The sequence below is a fragment of the Myxine glutinosa genome, chromosome 14 (genome assembly GCF_964187855.1).
Source record: "Myxine glutinosa chromosome 14, kmMyxGlut1.1, whole genome shotgun sequence".
NCBI lineage: Eukaryota > Metazoa > Chordata > Myxini > Myxiniformes > Myxinidae > Myxine > Myxine glutinosa.
The window spans coordinates 39,619,006-39,642,320 of record NC_136274.1 but is presented as its reverse complement, the minus strand read 5'-3'; the positions used below and the strand labels follow the sequence as shown (position 1 = coordinate 39,642,320).

Here is a 23,315-nt window from a genome sequence, read left to right as displayed (position 1 = left end):
CTGAATTAATTAATAATGACAGACAGACTGAATTAATTAATAATGACAGACAGACTGAATTAATTAATAATGACAGACTGAATTAATTAATAATGGCAGACTGAATTAATTAATAATGACAGACAGACTGAATTAATTAATAATGACAGACAGACTGAATTAATTAATAATGACAGACTGAATTAATTAATAATGGCAGACTGAATTAATTAATAATGACAGACTGAATTAATTAATGACAGACTGAATTAATTAATAATGGCAGACTGAATTAATTAATAATGGCAGACTGAATTAATTAATGGCAGACTGAATTAATTAATAATGGCAGACTGAATTAATTAATAATGACAGACTGAATTAATTAATAATGACAGACTGAATTAATTAATAATGGCAGACTGAATTAATTAATGGCAGACTGAATTAATTCATAATGACAGACTGAATTAATTAATAATGACAGACTGAATTAATTAATAATGACAGACTGAATTAATTAATAATGACAGACTGAATTAATTAATAATGACAGACTGAATTAATTAATAATGACAGACTGAATTAATTAATAATGACAGACTGAATTAATTAATAATGACAGACTGAATTAATTAATAATGGCAGCCTGAATTAACACAGGCCACATACAACCGATACGAAAGGCCGACACAACATCCACACACACAGACCTTCTATCTCACCCAGGAAAGGGAAGCAAAAAAAAAAAAATAATAATATTCGCAGGGAATTGAAATAAAACGGGATATGAGGATGGGAATGGAATGGAGTTCAGACCTGTTTGAAGAGCGGGTTCATCGATGCTCGTTAGAGCGGGGCTTGGCGGGAACAAACGTGAATGGACCAATCATCACACTCTGCAATTCCTTTCTCCTTTGATCCTTTTCCTTTCCTCAACCTCCTTCATGCAACACAGCAAATCCCTCAGCTCACAAAGTTCATCGAGGTCGACTCCTTCATGTAGCGCACGCCGAGCCCAATCACGGCATGAAGCATATATCGTTTTCCACAGAGACCCAAGAAACGCCTTTTTCCACAGAATACGCGCTTTTCCTTTTTGTCCTCCTCCTTCATGCATAATGAATCCTTCAGAAAGTTCATAGAGATCGAGTCTCTCACACCAACACGCTCACTGAAGCCGTTCACGCTATGAGAAAGCATTCGTTTTTACCACACTGCCAAAAGACAATCTTCTTCTTCTTCTTCCTACACTTTCCACACTTTCTTGCTTGAAAGAAAAAGGGTTGAATCCTTACCAAAGCTGTTTTGTGCACCACCACCAAGAGTCAAAATCACGTGGCATAAAGGGAGTGGGTATGGGGTAAACCTTTAGAAAAAGGAAAAATAAATATGAAAAGGTCCTATTTGGGATCCACAGCTGAACTGGCATTTCTTATGCAATACACCCTAAATGACACGAATCGTCTATGCATGCTTTGTAAACGATTGACATTCCCACAAATGTAATAATATATATATACAGTATATATGTGTGTGTGTGTGTGTGTGTGTGTGTGTGTGTGTGTGTGTGTGTGTGTGTGGTGTGTGTGTGTGTGTGTGTGTGTGTGTGTGTGTGTGTGTGTGTGTGTGTGTGTGTCTTGAAGGTTCAGCATGAACTATTTTCCGATTGTCTAGTACAAGTAAAAATTCTGTTCACCAGGTAGCAAAAGTGTGTGGCGGACACGATGGCTCGCTGGCGCGATGACATCATTCCGCGCACCAGGAGGGTGTCGGCCACGCCCAAGGGGTAGGCGTGGCCTCGGGATACACACGGGGCACATAGCCCCGAGCACGGCAGTGCTATAGTTTGATCAGTGGAATAAAGACACTTGTGGTTACATACGTTGTTGCTTCCTTTATTGGCAAGATAAGTCTTGCGCATAGCACCGCACTACATTAGTGACCTCGACTAGTTCAGCCGACGCTGACCTACAGAACGCGCCATGACGAGCAGCAACGCGGTAACGGTGAAACTCCCTGAGTTTTGGGAAGCTCAGGTGGAGATATGGTTTATGCAGGCCGAAGCCCAGTTTCAGCTTTGTGGCATAACGGCGGACGAGACGCGCTATTTCCACGTCATCGCCGCCCTCGGGCCCGGCACAACCGCCCGAGTCGTGTCCCTCCTGCGGAACCCACCGGCCGACCACAGGTACGGGGCGCTCAAGCGTCGCCTCATCGCCACGTTCGGCCTCACAAAGGACGAACGGGCCGACCGTCTCCTGGACCTTCCCGACCTCGGCGACACACGACCATCGGTCCGAATGGACCACATGCTGTCGCTACTGGGGGACAAAGCACTGGATGTTTTTATTCTGGGCGCTCTTTTTACGCCAGCTACCGGCCCAGGTACGCCTCGCGTTGGCCGGTTCCAACATAAAGGAACCCCGCGCGCTGGCCGTCGAGGCCGACAAGTTTTTCGCGGCGTGTGACACGCGGGAGAGCTTCGGTGTGGCCGTCGCGGATCCCGGGGCTGACGCTGATGCTGATGCACCACACCTCGTGGATCTCGAGGCTGATGCACACCGCGTGGCCGCCGCCACGCCCCGCCCACCACCACCGCGAAAACCACGGCCTCCGCCTTCGTCGCAAACCTGGTGCCATTTCCACGCCAGGTTTGGCCACTAGGCGAGGAATTGTTGCCCGCCCTGCTCCTTCGGCAAGTCGGGAAACTGCCAAGCCGGCGCTCGGTAGCGGCCCTGAGCATCGGCCATTCCGGCAGCCTTCTTTTTAAAACGGACACCTTGTCCGGGTGCCGCTTCCTATGCGACACTGGTGCACAGGTGAGCGTTATCCCTGCCTCTACGTCCGACAAGCGAACCGTGGGCCGGGGCCCCGCGTTGCTTGCTGCCAACGGAACACCCATACGCACATTTGGGAAGCGCTGCCTCTCCCTGCGGTTCGGAGGGCAACGCTTCACGTGGACGTTCGTAACCGCCAGCGTGCCCATGGCATTGCTCGGTGCGGACTTCCTCTGTGCAAACGGGTTGTTGGTAGATGTGAAGAACAGACGCCTTGTCCAGCCTGAAACGTTCAGCTCGCTTGCTTGGGCGCTGAGCAGCTCGTTGAGCGGCTCACTGTGCGGCTCACCGAGCGGCTCGCCAAGCGGCTTGCTGAGCGGTTCGGTCCCGGCGAGGTTAGTTTGTACACTTCCGGCAGCGGACGAGTTCACCCACCTCCTCGCCAGTTTCCTGGCCCTCACGCGGCCCACCTTCTCGGCGGTGGCCGTAAAGCACGGTGTGGAACATCACATACCCACCGTCGGGCCACCGGTCTACGCCCGGGCCCGACGCCTCGAACCGACGAAGCTCGCGGTGGCGAGAGCGGAGTTCGCTACGCTGGAGCGGCTGGGCATCGTGCGGCGCTCCAAGAGTGCTTGGGCGTCGCCGCTACACATCGTGCCGAAGCCTGGCGGGGGATGGTGGCCGTGCGGGGGATGGCGGCCGTGCGGGGACTACCGCCGCCTCAACGATGCCACCACCCCCGACCGTTACCCGGTCCCCCACGTACAAGACTTTTCCGCCCGGTTGGCGAACATGTCCTGCTTTTCGAAGGTGGACCTCATACGCGGCTACCACCAGGTCCCCGTCAGGCCGGAGGACATCCTGAAGACGGCCGTCATTACGCCATTCGGCCTCTTTGAGTTCCTTCGGGTGCCCTTCGGTTTGAAGAATGAGGCTCAGGCGTTCCAACGTCTGATGGACAGCGTCTTGCGTGACCTGGATTTCGTCTATGTCTACCTGGACGACATCCTCGTCGCAAGCGCGTCCCGTGAAGAGCACCTCCGCCATCTCCGCACGCTCTTCGAACGCCTGGGCCAGCATGGCCTGATCGTGAACGCCGCCAAGTGCCGGTTCGGCATCGCCGAGATCGACTTTTTGGGGCACCGTGTCACCAGACACGGGGCCATCCCCTTGCCAGCAAAGGTGGAGGCGGTCAAGGGATTTCCGCGCCCCCGCACGATCAGGGGGCTCCAGGAGTTCCTGGGCATGGTGAACTTTTACCATCGGTTCCTGCCCCACATCGCCCAGCTCCTGCGCCCCCTGCACGAGGCCCTCCGGGGGAAGCCGGGCAAAGGTGACGTCGTTTGGACCGAGCAGATGGACGCGGCGTTCGTGGGTGCGAAGCTCGCCCTTGTTAACGCCACCATGCTCGCGCACCTGGCGCCCGAGGCACCGATCGCCCTCACCACCGACGCGTCGAACTACGCGGTGGGCGCGGTGCACGAGCAATGGGTGCGTGGAGCTTGGCAACCGCTGGCGTTTTTCAGCCGACAGCTTCGCCCGCACGAACGCCGGTACAGTACCTTCGACCGCGAGTTGCTCGGGCTTCACCTGGCGGTCAGGCACTTTCGCCATCTGCTCGAGGGCCGTTCGTTCACGGCCTTCGTCGACCACAAGCCCCTGGTCTTCGCGATGGTCAAGGTCGCCGAGCCGTGGTCGGCCCGGCAGCAGCGTCACCTCTCGGCCGTGTCCGGATACACAACGGACATCCGGCACGTCGCAGGGAAGGACAACCCGGTGGCGGTTTGCCTTTCCCGGTCCGTCGCCCACGCGGTCCACCTCGGCATCGACTATGCCCGGATGGCGGCGGACCAGACCACCGACCCCGACATCCAGGCCTTGCGGACCGCCGTCACGGGCCTCCGCGTCACCGAGGTGCCGTTCGACGGCGCGGGCACGGCCCTCTTGTGCGACGTCTCCCTCCGGCGGCCTCGCCCCATCATGCCCGCGGGCTGGCAGCGCCGGGTTTTTGACGCCATCCATGGCCTGTCCCACCCGGGCACAAAGGCCTCCCAGAGGCTGGTCGCCGACAAGTTCGTCTGGAATGTCCGCGATTGGACCAGGACGTGCCTCGCGTGCCAGCGCGCGAAGGTGCACTGCCACACCCAGGCCCCGTTGGCCCCGTTTACGGTGCCCGAACGTCGGTTCGACCACGTTCACGTAGACTTGGTGGGACCTCTGCCCCCCTCGCGGGGTTTCACCCACATCCTCACCATGGTGGACCGCACCACCCGGTGGCCGGAGGCCGTGCCTTTGGCGGCGACGACGGCGGCGGACGTCGCGCAGGCATTCATCGCCACCTGGGTTGCCCGGTTCGGTGCCCCCTCGGACATCTCGTCCGACCGCGGCCCCCAGTTCACCTCAGAGCTCTGGGGGGCGGTCGCGCGGGGGCTCTGTGTCCAGCTGCACCGTACCACAGCCTATCACCCCCAGGCCAATGGCCTGTGCGAGCGGTTCCACCGCTCCTTAAAAAGGCCACCCTCCGCGACGGCGGCTGGGTCGACAGGCTCCCCTGGGTCCTGCTGGGCCTCCGGACGGCGCCCAAGGACGACCTGCGCGCATCCGCGGTGGAGTTGGTCTTCGGACAACCGCTGCGGGTGCCGGGCGATTTCCTCCCCGACTCCACGGCACCATGGTCCGTGGCGCAGCAGGGCTGCGCGCTGCAGGAGACCGCCCAGAGGTTCGCCTCGGTGCCGACGGCGCACCACGGGCGCCCGCCAACGCACGTCGCCCCGGAGCTTCGCACGGCGGAGTACGTGTTCGTCCGACACGACGCCCACCGGACACTGCTGCGGCCCCCGTATGACGGGCCCTTCCGCGTGCTGGAGACCGGGGCGAAGCACTTCACCCTGGACATCGGCGGTACTCCTGACCGCGTTTCTGTGGACCGCCTCAAACCGGCCCACCTCGACGTGGACCACCCCCCGCCAGTGGCTCAGCCCCCGCGTCGGGGCCGCCCCCCGGCGGGCGGACCCCCGGCACCGCCCAACCCCGCCGGCACGCCGCCCCCCGGCCCCGCACCCATCCCAGGGGCAGCCGGTGGCATCCCGGTATCCCAGACGCCGCCAGCCGCCAGAGGGCGCTTCGGCCGGGTCATCCGTTTGCCCCGCAAACTGACCCTTCAGGTGCACGGGAATTCTGGGGGGGGGGCGCATGTGGTGGACACGATGGCTCGCTGGCGCGATGACATCATTCCGCGCACCAGGAGGGTGTCGGCCACGCCCGAGGGGTAGGCGTGGCCTCGGGATATACACGGGGCACACAACCCCGAGCACGGCAGTGCTATAGTTTGATCCGTGGAATAAAGACACTTGTGGTTACATACGTTGTTGCTTCCTTTATTGGCAAGATAAGTCAGCCAATGTTCCTGATAAAAGCACCTGTCATGCGTGTTTATGATAAAGGTCAAAAGTAAATCTACATGACCTTGATAATAAATACCCAAGGTAATTAGCAGACTAAAAAGCCATAGATCATAGAGAAATGCCATCATTGACGTCCATTGTACTTACACACAGAAAGTGAAATCGGCCATCGTTGCCTAGTACAAGATCTCACGACACACCTCGAGCTTGGACATCTATATCACAGCTGTACCTTTCTCAGAACAGATTCAACAATACATTAAAGTTTCCCGGCATCATTTCCACCTTTCCAATCTCAGCCATTTGCGAGCTTGCAGTTTTCTGTTGTGAAGAATATCAAGTCTGATTGGAGATCATCTCTGTGACAACTGACATGAATCATTTGTGTCTATCCATGGATTGTCCTGCTCCTGATGCCTATGGCGCAACACGAGCTGTCCATCTACTATGGACAAGAGGATGGAGATCACTCGAACGGTCCAAAATTCACCGCTGTGGGCAATGCTTGAGATGCAGAGGATCAAAATGAAGACGAGCTCTTCAACTTCTTGACAAATGCGGACAATCGTTGATGTCAACTTACTGACTCTTCCTTAGTAAGCAGATTTACTGTTATTATCTCACCTGGAACGAAGTTCAGGGGAGCTTATGCGATGGCGCGTTGTCTGTCCGTCAGTCCGTCCGTAAACACTTAAAACTTCTTCTCCAAAACCGCTGATGGGATAGCGACCAAATTAGGCACAAATTATATTTGTTGTGTTGTGACTAAAGTTTGTTCACGGCATTAAAAAAATCGGGGTCTGAGGGGATTTACCGGGGTCAAAGTGGCTCCAGGTTTGATCCCCCAAAATAGGATTTTTGCTTTTTCCTCTGAAACTACAAACACTGTTTCGATGAAACTACCACAACCTTCACCACGCATGATGTACCAAAGTTTGTTCACGACATAAAAAAAAAACTCGGGGTTTAAGGGGGTTTACCGGGGTCAAAGTGGATCCAGGTTTGATCCCCCAAAATAGGAATTTGCTTTTTCCTCTGAAACTACACACACTGTTTCGATGAAACTTTACCACAACCTTCATCACCCATGATGTACCAAAGTTTGTTCACGACATTAAAAAATCTGCCCCTTTTGGGGTCTATGGGGGTGTTGCCCCCCAAAATAGGTATTTGCTTTCTTCTCAGAAACTACAAATGCAATTCTGATGAAACTTGACCACAACCTTAATCACCCGTGTTGTACCTTAGTTTGTTCCTGGCATTTAAAAAATCTGGGTCTAAGGTGGTCTATGGGGGCTTGCCCCCCAAAATAGGTATTTGCTTTTTTTCTCAGAACCTACACACACAATTTTGATGAAACGTCACCACAAACTTCATCATCCATGATGTACCAATGTTCGTTCAAGGCATTGGAGAAATTGGGGTCTGAGGAGGTACACGGGGTGGGAGGGGGGGAGGGTGTTGCCCCCCAAAATAGGTATGTTTTTTTGTTTGTTTGTTTAAAGTCTTATGATAATATGTTCGTATGATTCTACATGCTGCCCTGTCTTCTAGCAACCATTGAAATTGGTTTAAAATACCTGCAGTCAGTGCAGTATACTGTTTATTCCACCAGGTGAGCGCCATGGGTATTGCCCCTATGTTTAATACTTACTGGGACGGTCCGCAGTATTGAAGCGTGTGCATCTGCCTTACAAGTGACAATGACTGTGTATAGGCCTACATGGTACACTCGATGTTAAAGCGTGTCTATTGGTTGAGTTCTCATGTTGTGTTGTGTAAAACTGTCTTGCATTGAAAGAAAATTTTTGTTTTATGAGTGAGCATGTGTAGCTGAGAAATTATCACGAAAACCGATGCTGATGAGACAAGCATCGCCCTCTGTACGAACAGCAGAAATGAAGATATGGAATATTGTAACAGATTGCTTACAATTTCTTACTTACTATGTTATCATTGCGACACAATACCTTGAGTCATCACCGAGCTTGAAAGTTAACGTCTGACACTGTATGTATGAAGCCTGGTGTTGGCTTACCGGTGGTGGTGGGTGGTTCGTGTGCAGCCACCCGGCTGCTGGTTGCATCATTTTCAGTGGGCGCATCTGTTGCTGATACAATGCCTCTCTATAACCAGTTACCTGGTACTCATTTAGCCGACCTCGGAAGGATGACAGGCTGAGTCAACCACACCTGGTGTTAATTCAACGGGATTCAAACTCAGGCCCTTAGGATCCCAAGCCCACCACCCTAACCATTAGGCCAACACCAGGTATAACTTACCTGTTAAGGTGGCTGATTTAAGATCTTACGGTTTTGATTTTGGGCCCCTGTTGTGCCATTGAGCTAACACCACGTTGGTTGACTCAGCCTCTCATTCTTCTGAGGTTGGCAAAATGAGTACCGTGAAATGGGGTGAATAGGGACAGAAAGGTGAATAGGGACAGAAAGGTGAATAGGGACACAAACTGAAAAAAGTTCGGAAACTTTTTTCGCTGAAAATTGATAACCATACTGATTTGTTGATATTTGGGTTGAAAGTGTTCTCTTGTTTTTTTTTAAAAAGCAACTTATAGTCCCTATTAACCCCATATATGGGTTAAATAGGAATAAATAGGATTTTTATGGCTGTCCCTATTCACCCCGTTTTACGGGTGAATAGGGACAGTCACTCATACAAAAATAATAATAATCTCGAAATAGGGACAGTTTGGAGAAACTTTTTATCCCATATTTTTTTCATTGGCACCGTGGTTTATATTATGGGTGCATATTATGTGCATCCATCTGAGCTATCAATTTAGCAATAAGTTGGAAACTCAGGATTGTTTCTTGATTATTATTTTTTTGTATTAGTGACTGTCCCTATTCACCCGTAAAACGGGGTGAATAGGGACAGCCATAAAAATCCTATTTATTCCTATTTAACCCATACATGGGGTTAATAGGGACTATAAGTTGCTTTTTAAAAAAACAAGAGAACACTTTCAACCCAAATATCAACAAATCAGTATGGTTATCAATTTTCAGCGAAAAAAGTTTCCGAACTTTTTTTCAGTTTGTGTCCCTATTCACCCCATTTCACGGTACCAGCTTACCGGGGTAATAAGCTATTCGAGTATCCTGTGTCGGAGTGGCGACCCGTCTAGGATTGTACTCCTTAGCCAATAAAACTGCCTCGGCAGCTCCAATGCGCCTCACGGCATACCCCGATGCCATCCTGTATGTAAACAATACCACAGAATTTTACGACTCCTCAGCATCACTCTGCTTTACCACAAACCACCCAACTGTGCCACACACGCTCGCACATGACCATGCCTGCTCGGCCACAAATAATGCGCCCAACTTGCCAGCACATTGTACCTGTGTATCAACCAACCTGTAATTGATCGATCATTTGTTTCTGGTCCTGTTGACATGAACTGAATAACCGTCACATGTGCCCAAATCAATAACGTCTTAACCGTCTTACCCATACGATGCAACATCTGGTGTATATGTAATAAGACAAACCCCGCTACGTGGGCACACAGTCATTCAGGGCACGTCGTTTCACACCATTACCGATTCCTCAACAAGGTGGCTCCATGTCCATGGCCTGTCACACCCGAGAGATGCATGGCCAATAAATGTCATGGAAAATCCCAGACTTCATTTCATTCCTTCCTTGTGAATTCCCAAGGCTGATTCACTTCCCCAAGGACATCCCAATGTGCTCAGCTAAGAATTGTAAATGCATGACAATTTCAATTGCTTGGTTTACTGGAAATGTGCAAAATCAACTAATCGGTCGTGAATTTGACATTGATAGGACATCATATTGTACCTTTGACATTACTTGGAATTGAGTGGTCGATGTATATGTGCACATTGCCTGTCACCTTGCATCTCAAGAGTATCGTCATCTTTTTAGCTCACCTGGAACGTAGTTCCGGGGAGCTAATGTGATGGCGCATCGTCCGTCCGTCAATCCGTAAACACTTGTAACTTATTCTCTGAAACTGCTGATGGGATTGTGACCAAACTTGGCACAAATGATATTTGTTGTGTTGTAACATGAATCGGCATGAAAAAAATCGGGGTCTAAGGGGGTCTACCGGGTTTACATTAAAAGATCGGGGTCGAAGGCAGTTAAAGGGGGGGCGGGCGGTTGCCCCACAAATTAAGTATCTGCTTTCTTCTCTGCTTTCTTCTCGGAAACGACAAACACAATTTTGATGAAACTTGATCACATCCTTCATCATCCATGATGCATCAATGTTTGTTCACGGCATTAAAAAAATTCTGGGTCTAAGAAGGTCTACGGAGGGGTTGAAGCGACCCAAAATGGGTACTTGCTTTCTTCTCCAAAACTACACACACGATTTGAATGAAACTTGACCGCAACCTACATCACCTGTGAAGTATCAAAGTTTGTTCACGGCAAAAAATAAATAATGGTTTAAGGGCACCTGTGGGGGGTTTTACCCCTAAAATAGGTATTTTCTCTCTTCTCTGAAACTACACACACAATTTTGATGTAACTTGATCATAACCTTCATCATCCATGATGTACCAATGTTTGCTCACGACATTAGAAAGATCGGGATCTGAGTGGGTGTACGGAGTGGTTGGCGGGTGTGGGGGGGGGATTACCTAACCCTAACACTAATCCTAACAACCCTAACCATAACAACAACTTCATGGCACCAAGAGGTCAAAGGTCAGAGTTCATGTCAGGTAAAAATGTAATATTTGAGAACAGCTGAAGGGATTTAAATCAAACTTGGTACAAGTATGTATAATGATGTAAACATAAACTGAGATTTTATGGGTCAAGAGGTCGAAGGTTATGTTTGGTTTTTAAAATCCTGTTACCATGATAACTTGTGGGAACAGTGATGGGATTTTGACCAAACTTGGTACAAGTATATATTATGATGAAAAGATGAACTGATTCGATTTTGGCATTAGAGTCATAATGTCAGGTAAAAATGTGATTGCTGAGGACAGCTGAAGGGATTTCAATCAAAATTGGTATAAGTATGTATAATGACATAATAATGTGGGCGGAGGCATATCGGTCGACGTCGTAATGTCAAAGAGTGCCGTTCTAGTTTTTGTTATCTTGCATACTTCCTTTGTAGTATTTTCTAATTACCTACAAGGCCACAAGTATCCCAGTCCTAAATCTTCAATCGTCATCCTTTATGATTGTATCCCTCTAAATCTATTTTACACCTGCTTTCCATTTTCACGACATCTTCCTCTTTTCCCTTCCCCAACCCCATTCCTCCTCCTTTATCCTGATATTCTTTTTCATATGTCAGCACAACCTGGAGGCTCTGGACCCACTTGGCCGCACTCCGCTTCATCTTGCTGTGAGCTTAGACCACCGTGAGAGCGTCTGGGTGCTGCTGCGACACGGTGCCGATGTGTCGCATGAGAACCGGCATGGATGGTCTGGTGAGAACTGAAGTCATAAAAGTCATGAGTTCACATAAAAGTTCACTCAACTTGCCGGTTTTTACTACGACCACAGCAAAAATTTTATTTTCTCATCCTTTTGTTAATTTTTCTTCCTTCAAAGTACAGTTCTAACTAGTACAGTGCCTGGAAATATATTTGTATGAAATATATTTGTATAAAAAAAAAACTTTAAAAAAACTATATATATATATGGATAGATATGTACACTACATGACCAAAAGTATGCGGACGCCCCTTCTAATTATTGGATTCGGCTGTTTCAGCCACTCCCATTGCTGACAGGTATATATAAAATCAAGCACACAGCCATGCAATCTCCCTAGACAAACATTGGCAGTAGAATGGGCCATACTGAAGAGCTCAGTAAGTTTCAACGTGGCACCGTCATAGGATGCCACCTTTCCAACAAGTCAGTTCATCAAATTTCTGCCCTGCACTAACCCTAACAGCCCAGCTGTGAAGTGGTAGGCCACACAAGCTCACAGAACGGGAACGTGGAGTGCTCAAGCGCGCAGCGGGTAAAAATCGTCTGTCCTCAGTTGCAACACTCACAACCGAGTTCCAAACTGCCTCTGGAAGCAACGTCAGCACAACAACTGTTCGTCGGGAGCTTCATGAAATGGGTATCCATGGTGGAGCAGCCATACGCAAGCCTAAGATCACCATGCGCAATGCCAAGCGTCGGCTGGAGTGGTGTAAAGCTCGCCACCATTGGACTCTGGAACAGTGGAAACGCGTTCTCTGGAGTGATGAATCACGCTTCAGCATTTGGCAGTCCGACGGACGAATCTGGGTTTGGCGGATGCCAGGAGAATGCTACCTGTCTGAATGCACAGTGCCAACTGTAAAGTTTGGTGGAGGAGGAATAATGGTCAGGGGCTGTTTTTCATGGTTCGGGCTGGGCCCCTCCGTTCCAGTGAAGGAAAATATTAATGCTAAAGCACACAATGATGTTCTAGACAATTGTGTGCTTCCAACATTGTGGCAACAGTTTGGAGAAGGCCCTTTCCTGTTTCAGAATGACAATGCCCCCATGCACAAAGCGAAGTCCATACAGAAATGGTTTTTCAAGATTGGTGTGGAAGAACTTGACTGACCTGCACAGAGCCCTGACCTCAACCCCCTTTGGGATTAATTGGAATGCTGACTGTGAGCCAGACCTAATCGCCCAACATCAGTGCCCTACCTCACCCATGCTCTTGTGGCTGAATGGAAGCAAATCCCCACAGCAATGCTCCAATATCTAGTGGAAAGCCTTCCCAGAAGAGTGGAGGCTGTTATAGCAGCAAAGGGGGGTCCAACTGCATATAAATACCAATGATTTTGGAATGAGATGTTCGATGTTCGGGTGTCCACATACTTTGGTCGTGCAGTGCATGTATGTATGTATGTATATATATGTATATATGTATATATTTATATATATATATTTATTTATATATATATATTTATTTATATATATATATTTATTTATATATATATATTTATTTATATATATATATATTTATTTATATATATATTTATTTATATATATATATTTATTTATATATATATATATATATTTATATTTATTTATTTATTTATTTATTTATTTATTTATATATATATATATATATATATATATATAGTCATGTGAAAAAGTAAGTACACCCCATGTAAAGTTTTGACTTTTTCAACATATTTCAACATACAGCTATTTGATCTTCATTTCAACAATAGTGATAGATAAAGGTGATATAATATAACAAATATCATGAAACATTTACATTTTGTAGTCCATTGTATAATTTAAATAAACATAAATGCAAATTTCGCATGTGGAAAAAGTAAGTACACCCTTGGCTCTAATAGGTGGTATTGCCCCCTTTGGCAGAAACAACCTCAAGTAGGCGTTTCTTATAACTGTCTACCAGTCACTGACATCGACTGGGAGAAATGTTTGCCCACTTCTCCATGCAGAATTATTTCAGCTGTGCGATGTTTGAGGGGTTTCTTGCATGCACAGCTCGTTTCAAATCCCCCCACAACATCTCGATGGGATTTCGATCCGGGCTTTGACTTGGCCATTCCAGAACCCTCCATTTTTTTATTTTTTTTTAGTATACAGAGTCGAGGCTCGTGAAAGAGCTAACATTTATCAAACAAACAAATCAAACAAACAAGCAAACAAAGTATATAAAAAGGGGAGCAGTCGACAAGATGGGGAGAGAAGGGGAGGAAGAACACAAACACAACATTTGAGAGCAGGGACATCGGGAGATGTGTGGGAGGGAGAGGGCCTGGGGGGAGGCAGGATAGGTATAAAACGCAAGGACACCAAGAACGTCCAGGAAAGAAGACAAAAGTCACCTCAAAAAAGTGGATTTGGGGTGAAATTAGCGGGGGTAGAAAAGAGCAAGGTTTTAGATTGGGGAAGATAAGAGATGGTGGTGAACAGCCGTTTTAAAGACCTGGAGGGAGGAGTGGGATTGAAGAGAGTGAGGGAGTTTGTTCCAGAGGCGGGAGAAAAGAGGAATGAAGGAGTGAAGGTGAGCAGAGAGTCTTGATTTTGGCAGTTTAACCATAAGAGGGTTGCAGGCAGATCTTGTGCGACCTGTAGGAATATTTGGGGAACAGAGTCCAGAGAGAGCTGGGGGAGCAAGGCCGGAGAGGAGTCGGTAGAAGACGGAAAGACCACCAACCTGCCTGCGGTGAGTAAGTGAAAGGCCCTCGGAGATAGGGTCATCGCGGGAGATTCCAATGATTCTGAACGCTTTGGTTTCAACAGCGTGAAGACGAGCTAGGTGTGAGGCAGAAGCACCAGCCCAGAGGGGAGAGCAGTATTCCATTGAGCTGCGGATGAAAGCCTTGTATGTGGTGAGGAGCTCAGGTGTGCCAAGGAAGGACTTCGCATGACGGAGGATGCCCAGTCGGTGACTGGCTTTGCAGGCCAGCTTGGAAATGTTGTTTTCCCAGGAAAGATCATGGCATATAGTGAGACCCAAAAGCTTGAGTGACAGAACTTCTTTGAGAGGATTATTCAGAAAGTAGATGGGAGGGTTGTCGAGTCGGTCTTTTCGGAGAGACATCGTAAGAGTGTGAGATTTGTCAGGATTGAAAGACATGTTCCACTTGTTTGCCCAGTCTGTGATTTTGTCCAGGTCTGCAGAGAGTGAGGAGGCTGCAGACTGCCGATCTGAGGGATGAGGAATGGAGCGGCAGAGAGTGGAGTCATCAGCAAGGAGATAAAGAGGATTTTCAAGAGAGTCAGAGAGATCATTGATGAAGACCAGAAAAAGCACAGGGCCCAGAACACTGCCTTGGGGAATTCCAGCCTGAACAGGAAGAGGAGATGAGAGAAACCCATTCAGGGCCACACGTTGACTACGACGAGAGAGAAAGTCCGCGAGCCATGCATGGAGATTTCCATGGATACCAAAGGAGGAGAGTTTGGTGAGCAGAGCGGGGTGCCAGACCGTATCGAAGGCACGTGATATGTCGAGGGAGACAGCTCTAATTTCCTGTTTGGCATTGAAGACCTCCATCCATTGTTGAGACAGCAGAAGCAGCATGTCCAGAGTAGAGTTACCTGGTCTGAAACCAAATTGATGATCAGAGATCAAGCCATTGGAGAAAAGGAAAGATTTCATATACGAAGCAATGATGGATTCCATGACTTTGCTGATAATTGGGAGAAGGCTGATTGGTCTGTAGTTGCTAGGATCTGTTTTTGCACCTTTTTGTGCAAAGCGGTGATGTTGGCTGATTTCCAAGCAGATGGCAGTTGACCTTGAGCAAAAGAGAGGGTGAAGAGAACAGAGAGAGGGAGTGAAAGAACGGAAGAACAGGATTTTAGGACCCGTGGGCTGATGCCGTCAGGTCCAGTTGCAGAATCAGAGTCGAGGGTTGACAGAAACTTTTCCACCTTGTCAGGAGGAAAAGACACGGAGTCCAGGAGCAGCTGGGTACGACTGGGTACGGTGGGTACAGAGAGGGATGGGTTTGGGACACAAGATTTGGAGGCAAACACAGAGCTGAGGCATTCAGCTTTTTCACGTGCGGAGTCAGCTGTGTAGCCGTTTGAGGTACAGGAGGGGATGGAGGGGGAACAAACACCAGAAACAGATTTGACCAGACGCCACCAGGATTTGGAAGAGGGAGACAGATAAGAGAGTTCGGTCTTGAGAACGGAGAGATATTGTTTCCTGGCTCTTCTGAGCTGAGGGTGGACACACACTTGTTTCGGGCTTTGTGAAAGGAAATGAGATTTCCTTCCGTGGGATTTGCTTTCCAGGAGACAAAGGCAAGTTGTTTCTGGGCAACAGCCTCACCACAAGATTCCGTGTACCATGGACGGGAGGAAGGGTATGACAACTGAAGACGAGATGGGATAAATCTGTGCATGAGAGAGAGCAATTTACTTTGGAAGAATTCCCAGGATGAGTTGATGTCAGAGGTGGTAGAGATGGGAGACCAGTCCAGATGATTGATGGCTGCTTGAAGACCATGCCAGTTGGCCTGAGTGAAATGCCAGACCCGTCGACGCTGAGCAGGCTCCCTGAGAATGGTCAGAGAGATGTCCACTTTAACAAGCACATGATCAGATGAGCCGATTGGAGCAGAAGAAGAACAGCAGACATTTTCAGGGAAGTTAATCATAACCAAGTCCAGAAGAAAAGATGCTCCGTTGACTGAGATCCGGGTCGGGAAATTGACAGATTGTGTCAGTCCCAGTGAGTCGCAGAAGTCCTTTGCTGAGGAGCCATGGCTGGTGAGAGAGGTACCCACACCCAGCCAACTGGCATGGTGACAATTGAAATCACCACATATGAGGAAGAGAGAGTTGGGATGAGTAGACAGAAGTTGGTCCATATTATCAGACAGTGAGATGTAGATGGAGTCATCACTGTTTGGTGGACGGTGCAACACACATATGAACAAGAGGTGGGAGCGAAGGGGAAGCCGTAGCCAGAGGTATTCCTGGGGGTGAGGTGGAGAGAGTGCAGTGCAGGGCGAGTGAGGAAGAGAGTTTTTGATAAAGATAGCAAACCCACCTCCAGGACGAGGCTCAGGTCTATCATACCAGAGGAGGGAGTAACCCGGGAGAGATACTAAGGAATCAGAGACATCATGAAGGAGGAAAGTTTCTGTTAAGCAGATCACATCTGGTTTGACAGAAGCAACCTGTATGGAGAGATCAGTTGAGTTTGAACGAAGGCCCTGGATGTTTGAGGTCCATACTGTTAATGAAGAGGAAGGGGGAGCATCGGATACAGAACAGGGGGGAGGAGGGGTACGGTAAGATGTGGCAGAGGTGGAAGAGGTAGGGAGAGCTGTTGAAGGTGTCTCAGAGATTTCAGAATAGCTCGGAGAAAGGGAAGGATGGGGTGGACAAAAGGTTTGATGGTGATTGGGTGAGGCACAATGAGGTGTTATTTGAGGAGGGGAAGAGCGAGGCAGAAGGTTGGGGGAGATGGAGGTGAGAGTTGGAAGGGGGAAGAAGCGGGGAGGACGCTTTGAGGAGGGGGAGTGAGAGGGGGGAAATTGAGAAGAAATGAGGGTGGGGAGATTTGAAGGGGAGGGGTGAGGGGGGAGTTTAGGAGGGGAGGGATTTGAAAGGGATGGGTGATGGAGAGGATTAGGAGGGGAGTGGCAAGGGGGAAGATTTGGAGGGGAGGGGTGATGGGGAAGATTTGGATGGGAGGGGTTATGGGGAAGATTTGGAGGGGAGGGGAGAGGGGGAGTCTTGGAGGGGAGGGGTGTGGGGGGAGTTTCGGAGGGAAGGGGCAAGGGGGGAGATTTGAAAGGGATGGGTGATGAAGAGGATTAGGAGGGGAGTGGCAAGGGGGAATATTTGGAGGGGAGGGGTGATGGGGAAGATTTGGATGGGAGGGGTTATGGGGAAGATTTGGAGGGGAGGGGTGAGATTTGATTTTAGAAAGTGTACGATTAATGGGAAACGAACATTTATTACAAAATGAGTTTCTTGTGATCTTCGAGTCAAAAATACGTTTAAGGATGCTGGAGGGAGGATGGAGTGCAGGAGAGTTTAGGGAATGTCGAAAAGAGGCACTGAAAGAGATGGAATTTTTTTTTTGGATGAATAGATTTAGTGAGCAAGTCGAAAGCAGCCTTTTAAAGAAGAAGAAGAAAAAGGTGTTATAATATACGACGGTATACAGAACTTGAGGGGAAAGTGTAAACATTTTAAGGTTAATAACAGTGAAAACTATCTGGGGAAATGGGGGAGAAACACGTGGTCGAAGAACGAATGAACAAGAACGAATAAACGAATGAGAACAAAGAATAAGAACAGAGAAGGAAATGTTTTTTTTGTTTTTTGTTTTAGTTGATTTTAAACAAGGAAGTAGGCTATGGGGTGAAAAGACTGGGAAAAGCAGAGAACGAAAGTTATTGGAGCACAAACGACGGACCGCTGAGAGGAAAACAAAGCCTCAAGGTTGGACACTGTACAAGGCCTCAAAAGACACGACACGAATTAACACGATTTTCTATACATCAATCACTGCAAGTAAACATCATTACAAGTATAAGTAAATATCAATACAAGTATAAGTAAATAATCATAACTTTGGTAATCAAATTCCCTTAGGCATACACCGTCATCCTGCAAGAATCACAAAACATTTCGTTGGTCATTGACTCCTTCCATATTGTTCAATCTATTGCATTTGCATCACAAATATCTTTTCAAAACAACACTTCACCATCACCAAGATACAACAATTTCACTTCATTTTCAAGTTTTGTAAAGCATCTGCACCATCTGGCAAAAACGTTTGCCTCCACACAAATGTTGACTTTGTTTGAAAGGAAGGGCTGATCACTTGTGTTTGAATCCAGGTATGAAACATTTTCTCCTAATGTCTTCATAGCTCCTGCACTACTTCGTGTAGGATTTCGCTGTTGTGGTAACATTGCGGAGTCATAGACTGACCCTGCTCTCCATGTAGCATTCTTGCCACTTTTTGCTGTAAACCATAGTAATTCCTGAACAAGGCCTTCACCCAGTTATAGTCGACTTGCCTCCTCCCTCATTGTGAGTGGGCAGCAAGTATTGGTGTGACGTTGATTGGCCAGCAAGATGTGGAACAGGGATGCCGGATGCATCCACAATGATGTTGGGACCATGGTGTTCAGGTCATCCATGGTCCATACTAGGAGTGGCCCGCAGAATCGTGCACAGCTGTTGTGAAAAGGCACAGCCATTGGTTTGCAGCTCCATGCTGGCTCCCCGGAAGTTGGTGAAGTAATAACATATGTCCCCGCATTTCACAGAGGTTGCAGGTAAAATGTCGTTGTCCTGCAACTTCTGATGTGATGAATGTTCGAAGCCTTCAAACAAGAGTAAGTGATCGCCTTTCTTTCATATGTTGCAGTGTGATCCAGGCAAATGGTCACATAAATTTCCTTGGTGAAGGTAAGCATTCATCTCCAAGTTACACGGGAGAATGTCTTCATCATTCTTTGAGAAAGAGGGTGTATGCCACGATTAACTTCATTTTTTAGCCACAAATTTTCTTTCTCGAACTTCTTCCCAATTCCGTTAGCACTCCCTTCAAAATGTGATCTCGTCTTATCCTTATGCTCAGTCACATCTGAATCTGCTTTCCACACACACTGAATCAGATAGGGTACATCTTACCATGAAATCAGCATAATCATGTATATCTTCCGACAGTTTCACATTCAACAATTTGTTGTTTTTCCTTAACACAAAAAGTTATATTCATTTATATGCGTCACACAAATAATATTCAATCAGGTATGTATTTTATTACTAAACTAAGAATAGCATCCACAATTGCTTTCAGGTTAATATAGTTCAAAAATTAACTCATGCAGGTATTTTAGCACTACTCTAAGAAAATAAATTGTATATGATTACAATCACAAACGGGAATACCTAATTCCCAACAACAATTTTCCCAAACCAACAAATTAAGCATAATGTATTATTACCATAATTCCTCTCCACTTTTTCTTTTCCCTCTTTTTTTTTTTTTTTTTTTTTTTTTCAACAGTGTGTCACTCGTGGTGATATGAGTTCACTGATATTGTAATTGACACAACTCATAACATTGTCGTTATGCCATTATATTAATTCTACTGTATTCATTTGCAACATCACTTGATTTAATCTTTTAATCTCAGTATTTATGTCGCCATAAAAGTCTTCCTTTTCTGGTTCCACATTTCTTTCCTCATTTGTCACTTCATGCGTTATCATCGTGTTGTTGGTTACCTTATTCAAACACACCGTCACTAAGGCTTTCAAGCAAGCCACCACAAAAACAATTGCCAATATAACTACTAAACCAACAAACAAGTCTGCTATTCCTTGTATATATTCATACCTATGACATAATTATATGTCAATGACATTCAACATTGTATACCAAACTAACAAGCTTCCTAAAAGGTGATTAAAGACAATCCCTTAATATGTAACATAAATCAGATTATTTGTCTTACCCTGGTCCCCCTATCTCCCGGGGTCGAACTAAATCCCCTAATCATGAGTGTAGTTGTGATACATTATCCCTCATGTTGCACTAATATCAGTAGATAATGGTATGTCATGTAGGCAAATAAATGTCACTATCCCAAGTAGGAATATCACATGTTGAAAATGTATTGTTTATCAATGCAAGGGGTGTTAAAATGTAATTCAAATGAATGTATATCACGACTATCATTTATCCGCCACTGAATGTTCTGCTGGGCTGCTAGGTGCAGCCTCATTTTCTGTGGGATCGTCCACCTTAGCCCCATGTGCTTGCTTGCAATGAGAGGCATGAATCCAACTTTCTATTTTGGGTCCATATTTGTTTCTATTCTTATCAATCTCCTATGGTTTATCAATTCGTTCCAAGATACCGCAACCAAAGGTTTTGACCAAAGCTCTACCAAACTATTTCCAATGTGAACAAAAATGCCAGTGAAACAATGATTCGAGGAATTAACTTCAAGGGGTCAATAAATTTATTCTATAACCAGATCTAATTTTCCCATCCAATAGTTTGCCTTGCCACATGTCATATTATAACACTTTAATAAACCTTCGAAAAATGTTTCCCATCTCAACAAATTTCCTTTTTTTTACAAATAGCCATGTGTAACTTACGTATTTAACTACAATTTCCTCTCAATTTGTTTGGCCTAACTGGCCGCAAAAGTGGCTGCCAGCATGCAGTACCGTTTTTTATCTACCAAGGAAGTGTTCGTCCACACAAGACCTCTACCAAAATGTTGTTTGTAAAAACAAATCTGGGATTTCTGATTACATGGATGCACACTCTCAGGACATTTTCAGGCTGCTGTTAACAATCCACTACGATAAATTAATTCCTTTACCCACAATCAAATAATTAGTACAAATTGAGGATATTATCCCTATCACATTCTTTTATAGATTCATTATGTTGGATCTAATTTTTTCCAATAATTTTCCACTGCTGTAAGGAAGAACAATAGCTCTCATAAGTCTTAGTAATATCGTACTTAATTTGCCCAGCATCGAATAATTTATTTACTATCCTTTCTCATCTGTTAACCAGTGACTTTGTTTGAACTCCAGAACTGAAAACCCACAATAGTTCAAACCAGCAAAATTTTCTTTACTATTTTCCCATATCATCTATGCCTAAAACACATCCATACATACAGCACAATTTATATGCTGATAAAATTCAAGTTTATATGTATAAAAATCCATGAGCAGAGTACTCTGGGAAGTCAGTGTAAGACCTCTCCAAAATTTGGCTAATTTTGTACTCCCACATTTTTATGAAGCTCATATCCATAAATAGCTTTGATTCTCATATAAATTCGATCACAATGGAATCCCAAGATTACTCCCAATTTTTACTATTAATGAATAGCTGCTCATAACTCAGCAAATCAAATCTTTATTCTCCATCTCCCTTGACAAAAGTGATAATTTTCATAATCAAATTATATTTCTATTTTTTTATTTTATTTTACGAATTCTCTCGATATGCGATCCCATCCCCATGGAACTATCTATTTTCCAGACAAGACACACTGTCGGTGTCAACAATCTTGTAAGATTGATACACAAAAACACTAACATTGACACACAAAATACCCACACACACGTGCATTATGCGTATTTGTTTGCGTTGGAACCCTTATTTACAGATCCGGATGGGTGTCAACTTTATTTCAATTTCTCAAAATTTGTCCTTCAATTTTATAAGCGCTAATACACAAATGGACCAAAAAGTTTATTCTTAGAAAACCCCTATGACGTCACATTGACATTACCCTTTCAGTTCCCACAATAATTTATCCAAATTTGACTACCCACCCATTTGTATGTCAGTCGACCACTGACCTATCAATCGTGTGGAACAATAGTCCGAAATTCCCACCTGATCATGATGTGACTCTTGTCACTTGGTTTGCCAAAAAAATTGCAAAGCAATTGTTCCAAACTTTGTAAATTTAAAATTTTGTGCCCAACATAAAAGATCCAATTTCGGCATTTGATCAATTAATTATCAATTTGCTTACAAGCAAAAGAAAAAATGAATAATTCTTGCTCCGAAAACTTTTCAGACCCAAGAATCATCGACAGTTATTCATGTTTGTCCAGTAATCTAATTTGTTGAGGCCAATCGTCATTTGGGATTTGTCGCAATGAAGGCCTAATCATTGTCTGAGGTATCGGTCAGCACTGGTACCCTTGATCTTGGTTTACCCTATGAACTTGTCTTCCTTTTGGTATACGGACATCCTCTTTTCCAATGTCCCATCCGTCCACACTTGAAACACCGGTTTCTGTCGTTGCCTGGTCTGTGCACCTGTGCACTTGTATTGCTGGGCTGCATCTCTACATCCCTGAGTTGCCACTGCAATCTCTCGTTATCTCCTGAAACACGAAAAAATTCTCTGTACCGTCCTTTTTGGGGAGACAACTGGAAATCAGATGGGACAACTGTCACTTTCATTCCTAATTTCGAGGGCAGTTGTGCATTTGTCTCCTCCACTGTATCCTGTATCCTTTTTATTTTAAGTTCTAGATCCGTTATCCGTTCTTGCTGTTCCCGTTGTCTGGATTCACCATCCCAAAGATGGAATGCAAGCCAGTCTACCGTTAGATTCTGTCTCTTCCTGGCTTTCAATCTTTGTTCTAATCTTTCCAATCGACTTCGCTCAAATGTACCATCTCTTGGAAACTCCTCATCATGTCCCTTTGTCCACAAATACCAATTCTCGACCTGCCTTATAGCTTCGGCACCATAACGGTCGTACATATGATGTGTACAAGTACCTTTTTGTGGAATCTCTGGTTGTCCTTGTGTATTCTTGCAGGCTCCATTTCCCATTCTGCTTTTTATCAAAGTAGCGTTGGATGTGTTGTAGTTTGTTCCTCTAAAGCTTCACTCGTACCTCCAGGAAGGATCTCTCCACCTGTTCAAACGGTGATTTCCAGAGAATCTCTCTCACCTGTGGCTTTTGCACAATCCAATCTCACAGATCAGTACTTGCAGATGAGCCAGAGGGTCAGTATGAAATGGGTGAATCCTCAGGTGTCCGCTCTGTTGAAGGGGAAATCACACAATGGTAACCGCACATATATATCTATATATAAACTCACCACCTTGCTCAATTTTCCAAGGTTGTCTTCACATTGATAATATCTCACAAAG

General features: G+C 46.2%; 1 protein-coding gene across 1 annotated transcript in view; it reads left to right on the top strand.

Annotated features, from left to right (window-relative positions):
- The window catches only part of LOC137439660 (ankyrin repeat domain-containing protein 13B), a 225,624-nt gene that overhangs the window by 90,760 nt on the left and 111,549 nt on the right, over nt 1-23,315 (top strand). Inside the window, exon 2 of the mRNA XM_078768289.1 lies at nt 11,478-11,613. Coding sequence (XP_078624415.1) covers nt 11,478-11,613 — 136 coding nt within the window. The remainder of the gene's footprint in view (nt 1-11,477; nt 11,614-23,315) is intronic.